Source organism: Merops nubicus, unplaced genomic scaffold (assembly GCF_000691845.1).
Source record: "Merops nubicus isolate BGI_N331 unplaced genomic scaffold, ASM69184v1 scaffold423, whole genome shotgun sequence".
Taxonomy (NCBI): Eukaryota; Metazoa; Chordata; class Aves; order Coraciiformes; family Meropidae; genus Merops; species Merops nubicus.
Genome location: NW_008596680.1, coordinates 82,425 through 93,105, shown reverse-complemented (window position 1 = coordinate 93,105; position 10,681 = coordinate 82,425). Strand labels below are relative to the sequence as shown.

The following is a 10,681-nucleotide window of genomic DNA, read 5'->3' as shown; positions in this document are numbered from 1 at the left end:
ATCAACCTATCCGCTCTTTCCAATTAAAGCATGAATATGGATGTGTTGATTAGAATCTGGGACATAGGAGCCGATGATCTGATTGAAGCTCCAAAGCATTAGCTTGGTTTCCAGACATAAAGGGCTGTATTTGGCTTGGTGTGTGGGCGTGGGTGGGTGGGAGCAGCAAGGCAAAGCAGGGAGGGGACTCTTGTTCTTGCCAAATTGCTCATCCTTCCAAAGCTGCCTTGTGCTGTGTGCACCAGCAGACCTCCCAAGCGTCTGGGCACACCAACTGTCACACTGCTGCTAGTTTACTTTGATGCGGGTGACAGGGGCACTGTGTCTTCACACATACAAAGCACAGGGTCCCCAGACAGACCCAGACTTTAAAGCTGACCAGTTCAGGGCACTCCCAACAGTCCATTTGCAAACAGCACCCCTCCCCTCGGGGTCCATGACTAACATCTCTGCGCCTGAGTCACGCTCAAGCGTCCTCGGTACAAGGGATGACAAGCTGCAGCCCAAGAGCCCATGTTGCACAACGTGTCATGCTGTCCTTACCCCTCTGGGGTGTGCGGCTGTGCACATACACCCCCGTGTGACTGTGCACATGCATCCTGTGTGCCCATGCACACCCCTGCGTGTTCTGAGACATGGCCAGAGCTCCACACACGCCCGAGCCTCTGGTGGAGGAGAGGATCCAGGCCCTATCCTCTGTGTGATGGCACATAAACACTGTGTACACTGGTGCTGTAGGGGTAGCCAAATACTGAAAATATGCTTATCCTGTGCTGCTGCAGATTTTGTGGCATGCCTTGTTGGCACAGACAACAGTTGGTACAGAGGCTTTGACAGCTCTTTCTCAAAACCACAATGTGAGCAGCCTCCAGCCCATGCCCCATGTCACTACTTGTATCACGCACTAGACTGGAAAATAAACGTAAAATACTTGCCCTATTTGCCTGCTAGCTAGAGAGTTTCCTTAATTCCTTTAGCTGCAAATGTCTGCTCCTATAGTCTGATTTATATGCGTTGCTCTGTGGGTCTTGTTAGCTCAGTGTTTTTGCCCAAAGGCCATGGTGAGAGGCAGGTAGCTGAGGAAAGGCAACGTGCCATGGTGCTGCCACGGGCTTTGCTTGGGTTCAGCCCCTGTCGTTAAGCATCCAGCCCAGCCTGATGGGGTACTGGGGATGGATGTGGGTGAGATGCGCTTAGTACCTGCAGCTGCCTGGAAGGAGAGCTTATGGAGATCCCTCCAGGTCCAACTTGGGACCAGAGAGATTGGGATGAAGACAACACTGCACTTGAGGCAGAACTTTGTGTATGGAATGCCAGGGACACTTGGGCATCGCTGTCACAAATAACCAAATCTTGCTGGGCAAACATCTCTATGATTCCATGATCTCATCAGAGAATTCAGGTTGGTCACAGGACTGTTGTGCTCCCTTGGTGTCATCAAAAGGCTTTGCAGCTCAGGCTAAGAAATCACAAGGGCACAGGTTTTCCTCAGTTGTTAGCCTTTTCCACAGTGTTCTTTAAGATTTTACTAGGTACTTTGCCACAACAGGCAACTTCAGAGTCACCAGACTGTTGGGTGACACTCACCAAGGCACAAGGGGAAGCTCAGCAGCCCAAAGGGGATGTAAGAGCCTTTTTCCTTCTGTTGCTGCCGTGCTACATGCCCCCCTTGCAGCCTGTAGACAGCACGATAGTCTGGGCAGCTCTGGCATTGCTCAACCTGGCCCAGACTCATGTGACGAGCCATTCGTTTTCATCAAAGAATGGCCTTTGTAGCAATAACACTTTAGAGAGCAGCACCTGCCTTGCAGCCACACTGGGAGGCCCAGCCTGGTGTGTGGGTTTAAAGACCTGCATGAAAAATGCTCTGTGGGAAAAATAATGTTTGTTCACTGCTCATATATTCAATGCAATTTCCCTCCTATTAATGCACAGTTGACTGCACTTTATCTCTGTCCTGTATTGTTGCACACTGCTACCACTGTTTATCTAGCTAGGAGTAAAATGCAGAGCAGTAATGTCATGTGCAGCCTGTCTAATTGCCAGGATTTATTTGCAAATCAAGGGAGGTTATAAATATAAGTACTTACATCACCTTTTTATACATGGGGGCTTTTTGTTTGTGTTTGGTTTTGTTTTTTTTTTTTTTTCATTTCTTCATCTGATTTTTGAAATTTTGTTCTTTTTGATTACCTGGAACCAAAACCTGATGGGCTCTATCCCCTGTGTTGGAGTTCTGTGCCATTGCTTGTGATGTGACAGCTTTAAAAAAGGAAGCAGTACACAACTAGGTCTTTTTATCCTCATTTTTGCAAAGATTTTGGGCATGATATTTGCAGTCTGGACCTACCTTAAATTCTCAGCTCTGGTGTACCTGCCCTTGAGATGCCTCGCTTTTTTTTTCCACTCACATCTGCACCCCACCACATTTGCAATGACCTCATCATCAGAGATCCTCCCTTTGGTGTGAGATGCTGGGCTGCTCAGCATATGCTCCTGATCTGGCACACCTCACATGGCATGAGGACAGCCATGAGGACTTGGTCCACATGGTGAGTTGGATGCTTTATACATATAGTTACTGGAGGTGTGCCATACCTTGGCCAGACGTTGCCTTCTCAGGCTGCCTAGGCTCCAGCAAATATATTTTCACAGGATGCACATTGCATAGCCAGGGGCTGGAGAGAAGCTGCCTTCCATCCACCCTGTTCTCAGGTGCTGCCAGGTGACCACACAGAACTGGGATGGCTCCTGATTTGCTGTCACCAAGTTCATCCCCACGTGTCTGCTCAAGCCCTCAGCCTTGGCCGGCTGGCTTGATATACAGGGGACAAAACAAGAAACACTGAGAGCAGACCTCAGCTCTTGGCCAAAGGAGCCAAAGGGGCTTGAGTCACCATTTCCAGATACAGAGCTTAACATCCAGAAGGCTTGGATGGTTCACAAGCAAGTGTAGTTTTGATTCAAGGCTCTCAGGGGCTTCTGGTTGAAGGGTAAAGTCTGGGGCCAGGGTAATTCTTGGAGCCGTTGTTAGATGAGAGTCAGCAACTCAAGCCAATACACAGTTCTGTGAACTGGAGTCTTTATTTTATGTATATAACACAGAAAAAACAGTAATGCACAGGAAACAGAAAAACTTATCTATGGGAAATCCCATTTCTTTATGTACCTTTGGAAGAATCCAGAGACAGAAGGAGGAGCTGACTGGCAGCAAGGCAGGTAGCAGACCCTGCTTCCTAAGAGGTTCTACTGATGGGTCAGTGAGGTTTCTGTAAGTGGGTATATTTGTATTGGGGATGTAATTTCAGTCTCATATGTAAAATAAATAATTATGGTCACTAATGTCTGTGACTTCAGGGCTGTTAATGGGTGTCTTTTCTCTTTGCAGTGTGCATGTACAGAGAGCCATCGCTGCATGAAATTGGAGAAAAACAAGGACGCTCAAGAAAAAGTTCAGGGACACCAACCATGAATGGAGGCAAAGTCGTTAACCAAGACTCGACATAGCTGACAAATACCCTCCCTTCTTCCAGCTCCTCCCCTCCCACCCACCTACCCACCCCACCTGGCGAAACCACACTGAGACGACGACAGCTGAGCAAGGCAGGACCTACCGGTAGTGGCTAGGAGTCTGAACTCCAGAATCTCTCTTTCTGTAGGACGAGGAAATGGAATCCCAGATCCTGCCTGTTGCAACGTTTTAAAAAACAAAACCAACAAAAAAAGTGAAGAAAAAAAAATGTTTTAAATCAGGACTCCATTAACATTTTCAAAAGCAAACTGTTTGCTCTGTGATCAAAGGGGGAAAAAAAAATCTCATCTCTGCATAATAATGATAATAACAACTAATAAATATAATAATAACAATAATAAAGATGCTACCTTTAAAAAATAAAACAAAGCTTTTGGAAAATTGAACTTAGCATATGATGTGCGAGAAACAAGTGGGAAATGCAGCCTGGGACTGTGCTTTCTGTTTTATACTTTCACCTCACGTTCACACCACTGGTTTTTCCATCCCTGCTTCCCTGGGGATGGATGGGATTTTTCACAAAGCAGGAAAGGTAGGGATGGATTATGACTGTGTTTGCTCTGCTATCAATAAAATATGGCCTGTCCAAATTAGTAGTCTTGACAGTTATGGGCAACAAACTAGCTACTCTGTATTCAGCTTTCTCCATCTACATTCAAACACTGTGTAGTTATTTGTTGCTAGTGTCACTGTGTGAGTATGTTTGACCCAAGTCTGGCATTTTATGCCTTTTTATCATAATTATTTATATTTATAGGCTGGTTTTATTGTATTAGTTGCCAGGGGAATTTTGGAAATGGGTTTTCAGGTCTCACAGGATGAAGTGATCATGTTTATTAGGGGTGAGTTAGAAGATAAAGGGAAGGAGGGCTGGCTGCTTGCTTTAAAATACAAACCAGAGCAAGAACTGCTACCGAAATCCTTGCTGTCAGGTGGAAACAAGGTGTGTACTCTGTGAGAGGCTGGCAGGGAGTCCAGTGGCAGGAATAGGGACGTGGGGTGGGAGTAGGTGAGGTGTGCAGGGGAGGGAGCAGGTACGGGGGTGTGCAGGTGGTTGTGCATGTCCAGCCGTGCCAGGGTGAGGAGGCACTGCCATGTCCTTCTAGCAGCTGGGCTCTCCTGAAGTGTTCAGGCCCCACACACAGCTCATTTTACACATGTTCAAAGCCAAGCCTACAAAACCCTCTAATCCACTTGGCCTTACCGCTGCCAAGCCTATTATGGGATGGGAACCCCTGAGACACTGCAGCCAGCTGGGTATGGGTATGTGCCTTGCGAGCAGTGGGGCTGCAGGCTCTGGAGAAGTCTTCAGAGGCAGCATTCACAGCCAGGGAGGGGCAAGGACGAGGGTGATGGGCTGAGTGGCTTAGCTAGGCATTAGTGGGGCTTTCTGAGTCTCTCCCTGGCTGGCACTTTCTCCCCTTTTAGTTTGAGGCTCAGCAGTGGTCACCACATCCCCTTGCTCCCATGGATGGTACTGAAGCGGGGCGATGGGGGCAGCTGCCCTTTCACTGCCCACACCCAGGTTCTTCCCACACCCAGAGCTGCAGGGGGGAGCAGCAGGTCGTGGTGGCCAGACAGGTGCTGTTACCAAAGCAGGCATTGCCCTGCCTGAGGCACCCAGGAAGGGTGTGCTGCTCAGGCCGTGGCTATAGCTCCTGTGAGAGGTGAAAACTGAAATGAATAAGCAAATGCCCAAGACCCTGGAGAAGGGGGATGGGTCAGACCAGCTCATTATGGAAGGGGAAACAGCCTTGTTGGCCAACAGCTCCATGCCGTGAAGCTGCAGTGGCTGCAGGAGCTGGGGAGTGCCTGGGCTGGCCGAGGTGGGTCCTGTGAAGCAAAAGCTGACCTGGACACCACCAGCCCCACGACACATGCTGGTGCCCACGTGTGACAGGGCTCAGTGAGCGGCTCTGTACCGGCACAGAGCAAGCGGGGAGCGCTAAGGAGAGAGCCAAATTTCAAGGTCATGGAAGACTCCCAGCATCAGCATGAAGGAATGAATTTCAAGCGTGTCCTTTTGTGTTTGGAAAAGCTGAAATATTGAAATAAAGAGCCTCTTACCGTGGCTCTGCCATCTAAAGCTGTGCCTGAGGGCAGCCCCTCCATGTTGTAGGGAAATAGAGGGCACTAGTGCCAGTAGCAAGCACCAAACTGGGTTTATCTGGGGCTGCCAGTCAGGTCAGAGTCACTTACTCCTTCCCTGCTCAGAGTCCCACAGCACTGGGCGACTGGTCATTAATACATGTTCAGCTTGGGAACACCCCAACAGCCCCATCTGAGACAATCCATTGCCCACATTTCAGCTCCCTCACAAATTAGAAAATACCCCAAGTTAAGAGGGGGTGGAGGGGTGTGCAGGGAGGGCTGCTTGCTCACTGCAGAGGTACAGTCAAAGAAATGGAGCCTCAAGACCAACATGTTGAGCTAGCAGGCCCCCGAACTCACCAAGCCACCAAACACCCAGGCCATGGTTTAGGCACTGAGTCACGGCCTTCCTCAGCTGCCCTGTTGGTGGGAAAGCCCAGCACCTGCTGTGAAAGAGAACATCCACAGCACACCTTGGTACCACTAGCTCTTCTGGGCACGGTCATGAGCAACTTGCCATGGTCACTGGTGTACATCTAGAGCAGAGCCAGCCTAAGAGACCAAAAACTGCTGTGACCTTGTGTGCCAGACACCCTTTGCCCAAGGCCACAGAAACCTGTGGACAACAGCAGATCCAGTCCTGGCATGTGCTAATTGTGTGTCTCACATCACTTCCCACACTGGGCTTTTGCCTTGATAATTTTCTTTTGCCAAATCATTGCAAGAGTCCCTGCAAATGCCACACTCAGGCCTAAATGTCAATGTAATCTGCTCCTTTGCTCCACTGTGTTTGAGCTAATCACCTTCATGCAGCACTCACTGAGCTGGCACCTAATGAGAGCTAATTAATCCTGTTCACACCCAGGGTCTCTGCTACCTTGGAGCAGGTCTGTAGGTGTGTGCTGGCTTTCCTTGCTGCCTGGTTAGTGCTGGCAAACTGATGCCACATATGGCAGCATAAACCATGACAAAACCCTCCCACACACCTTAGGAAATACTGTCCACTTTGTGACCCCTGAGGAAGCTGCAAAAAGCAGCTCATGGTGTAATGCAGGGACTCCTGACATGAGGATAGCCCAAAACACCAGTGAGGCTGCACAGCCCAGCTCCACCACGCCCACCTGCACCAGCTCCTGACTGGGAGCCGCTTGGCTCCAGGTGCTCCAGTGCCTTCCAGAGGCCTGGGGTAGACCAGGGAGATCCACAGCTTGCAGGTACCACAAAGGGCTTTATGGTTGGTTTTTGGTTGGTTGGTTGGTTTTGGTTTTGGTTTTTATCAAGTGCCTTGCAAGCTTTCTCCCAAGCCATATCTCAAGGTGCTGTGGGTATTTGTGGTTATCCATCTGCCACTTCCCAGTCTGCAGGGAAAAGGTAGTCTACAGAGATTTTTTTCTTGCTTTGAAGTTCCTGCAGTCACTTCATTGCTATTCACTGTTATGGCTCAAAGTCCTGGTGAGTGACGTTTCTTTTGTCTTTCTTTAGCTACACATGCCACAACCCTTTAGAGAGCTTTGTGACTCGGTTTGACATTACAGTGACTACAATCCCTGCCTAGACTGCATCTGATACTAGGACAGATTCCCTTCCTAGCTATGTTGGCATGGCATTAGGCAAATATCTAACACAGAAAATGGCTGAGAAAAGTGAACAAAAAAAAAAAAGCATATTTTCATCTCACCAGGCCCAAGGTAACTGTTAACTGCTAAGTCTGCAGCAAACCTCTACCCTCAGTAACAGATCTTGTTATTCAGAGAACTCGTATGCTAGAAGTCCAGCAGCAGAAAAAAACTTCCTAGCACAGAAATATGGGTACATGTAAAGACTGTTTTTTCTCACCCTAGTTTGGTTTTAATTGTTATGTCGGTGCTATACTGGTAGTACATGCTATGCAACACAGCTCATCTCACCTATACAGCAAGGGCAAAACTTGACTCCATTTTGGATCATCAGGAATTTACTGGGAAAAAAAATGCAGGAAGAGATAGCAGCATGACAAGCATGCCATACTGTGCCAGCAAGTTATGCCACAAGTGTCAGCACTGGCATGTGACAATGTGCTATGAAGCAAAGTTGATACTCAACAAAGCCGTGCATGAAAGTTGTCTCTCAACAACATTTTTTTGTTTGCACTCAGATAGGGTCTAGCTGATAGAGCCCCACGCAATCCTTCAGGCTGTCATGGGCCTCACTTCACACTTTTACATCTTAAACTGCACTGATGGTACACCATGAGTGCTACCAGCCCAGAAGGAAAGCGTTGCCACACTCTCTGAGCAAAGCTGAAGCGAGTGGTGGCATAAGCTCCCCAGGCTGATAAGAGGTAGCAGGAAACAAAGGGTGCTGTCCTTCCTGCTTTCACAACAGCAAAGCTGCAGCATCTATGTATGGTAGACATGAAAATGTCTTTTTGAGGACTACAGTTCCTAAAAAAAAAAGAAGGAGCAGAATTCTCGTTAGTTACAGCAAACAAAACCAACATGTGCTATGGGCATACACTAAATTACACTACTTTTAATGGGGGGGGGATGTTTCCCCAAAAATATGTCCAATACTAGACTTCTAAGTGTGGCATAGCTCAGCCCGAGATGCCTAGATGGCATTTATATGTCACTTTGCATCAAAAGGAAAAAAAGATTAAAAAGTCAACAAAGACACAAGTGAGTGTCTTCAGGGACCGATTCCTCTCCCAAAACTGGAATAAAATCTTTAGGTGCTACTATGGGATGACCCAATGCACACATCTGGGAGTAAAATCCAAAGAAACACCACTGCCCTTCCTCAGTGAAGCAGAGAGGTTTCCATGGCATGCACATCTTCCCTCTCCCACCACCAGTGCTTCAGCCTTCTGAGTGATTGAAGGCTGTTTCCATGGAGTAGAAGGCAGCAAGGCTTAACATCCCCCTCATGAGCATGGAGTAAAGCTTCACTGCTCTGCTTCAGCTGCTGAGCAACAATCATGACACCAACCAATTTCCCCATGTTCTTCTTAGACACCTTGATTGAGGACAAAAAAAATCCCATAGCCAGGCTGATACATTTTTAGCATCATGTTTAAGCATATCAACATCTCAAAACTGCTCAAACCTTTGAGGACACAAAGCTAAAGCTTACTAGCTATCATTTTAGGGCAGAGAATTTCTTTTCATGATACTTCCATAGCTAACTCCTGCACGCCCAGAAAGCTGGACCTCTTCCCAGCCTGCCTCCCCCTTGGACTTTAGGCACCTTCTCTTTGGCAAAGGAGGTCTAGGTCACATGGCTCATCTCACCAGTACAAACACTAGAGATTGTTCCAGAGGTTCCAGAGCATTCCCACCTGAGGAAACAGTGTGGAAAGAGTTGACCTTTTATGGCCTTCTGGAAAGGACAGGATCTCTAGTCAAACAACTGCTTGAAAAGAGAGAGGGGGAGTTGAGTTGTTTCACAGAAACCACACTCTGGTGTAGGCCTGGGGATAATTCATCTTTGGGAAATGCCACTAATGTTTACTGAGCAACACAAATGGATCTGAGCTCGCTTTCTCTCTCTCAAAAAAAAAGACATTACCAATTATTGAAGAAGAACTGTCTGCGTACAGGATCTGAGGAGAAGCAGAGGATAACCCTCCCAAGAGTCTATTAAGAATAGGTTATATATTGTTACATTTTCCATGCTCATTACAATCACTGCCCCAATAATAGCTGCATGCTGTGCTTTTTTTTCTATTCTAGTACAATTTTCCCCATGGGAACTAAATATCTCGGCTTAAATAGTGAGCAGAGTTGGTAGAAGAAAGCACTAGGCTTCTGCTGTGCTAACTTGGTGCATAATCTGCATCTTAGGTAGCTCGTTACTATCCTCTTTCTCTTTGCATGATTCAAAAATGAAGTGGCAGCATAGGGGAGGAGGAAAACGTCGGTCAGACAGTCAAACTAAGTGACTTTGTGAAAGTCAGAGTATGTCAGACTTGATGTTTTTCAGAAATTAAGGCTCTGGTGAATTTTAATTCCTTCAGCTCTGAGAAAAATTGCCTGGAGAAAAGCAGTCACTGGCTCCATTTCAGTGCCAGTTCCTAAACTAGGGCTTTGGTGACATTTAAGTCACTATGTCCAGCTCCTGGCTTGGCTCCTACATGCAGTGCTGCTTTCCTTTCTCAGGGGTCTGAGTATCCCTGGGAGATCCTTGCCAAGTGCATCCCGTTCCAAACAAGGCAGAGCGGTGCCTGGTTGGGCAGCAGTGGGATCCCAAGCCAAGTACCCGGCTCAGGCTTTCAGCTGATGACCTGAGCCAGATGGGCTCAGATGGGCTCCTCACAGAGGCACCCAGGGCACCACGGTCTCCTCGGGATGTGCCAAGGAAGGCAAGAAAACAAGGCTCCATGTCCTAGAAAATTCTGCTTCCAATGACCCTGATTCATGCAGACCCTGTAGCAAGAACCCTAAAATGTGAGGCACAGGGATGTCAGCCCTCCTGTTATGCAGTTCCTAGTCTGTGCTCAGAGTGCAGACGTCTCCACCTGCCAGCAAGCAGCCCTGCCACAGGGATGTTTGGAGGACCTGAACATTTTGGCTCCAGCACCAAATTGTGGCTGATGGAACCTGCGAAGACAAAGAGCTTCCAACTCAGCCCTGCCTCGGAGGGGTCGCTTACACGTGTGGCTCTGACACCACCTCTTACTGATTTTATTTTCCAACTTACTGCACAAGCTGGCAAGTGAAATAGTTTCACTCAATTCCCCGTTAAACAAAGAGGCAAACCAGTGCCAAGCTTTACCTGACATTAACTCAGTTTGAAGATCAAAAAGAGGCGTGTTTGGCTTTGTGTTGTCTTCATTTTTAATTTCCACTGTTTTCTGTGCTTCCTGCTATCAGACAGAACGGAAAGCAGAACTAACAGGGAAAACATTGACTTCTGGTGTGGAAGCAGGAAACACTGTCTCCCAAACAGATGGATACTCTGGTGATTCCCAGCTCTGTCATACATCTACAGAAGGCCCCCTGGGCTTCAGATGCATAGTTTTCACGTTCGTATGTAATTAACTCAGCAGCTCACATTTAGGGCACTGCAAGGCTTGACTTT

General features: G+C 47.7%; 1 protein-coding gene across 1 annotated transcript in view; it reads left to right on the top strand.

Moving 5' to 3' along the window:
• The window catches only part of LOC103769247 (fibroblast growth factor 12), a gene marked incomplete at its 5' end in the record, with an annotated part of 8,830 nt that extends 5,088 nt beyond the window's left edge, over positions 1-3,742 (top strand). The window contains one exon of the mRNA XM_008936423.1: positions 3,389-3,742. Within this exon, the coding sequence (XP_008934671.1) occupies positions 3,389-3,507 (119 nt within the window). The remainder of the gene's footprint in view (positions 1-3,388) is intronic.
• Positions 3,743-10,681: the final 6,939 nt, after the last annotated feature.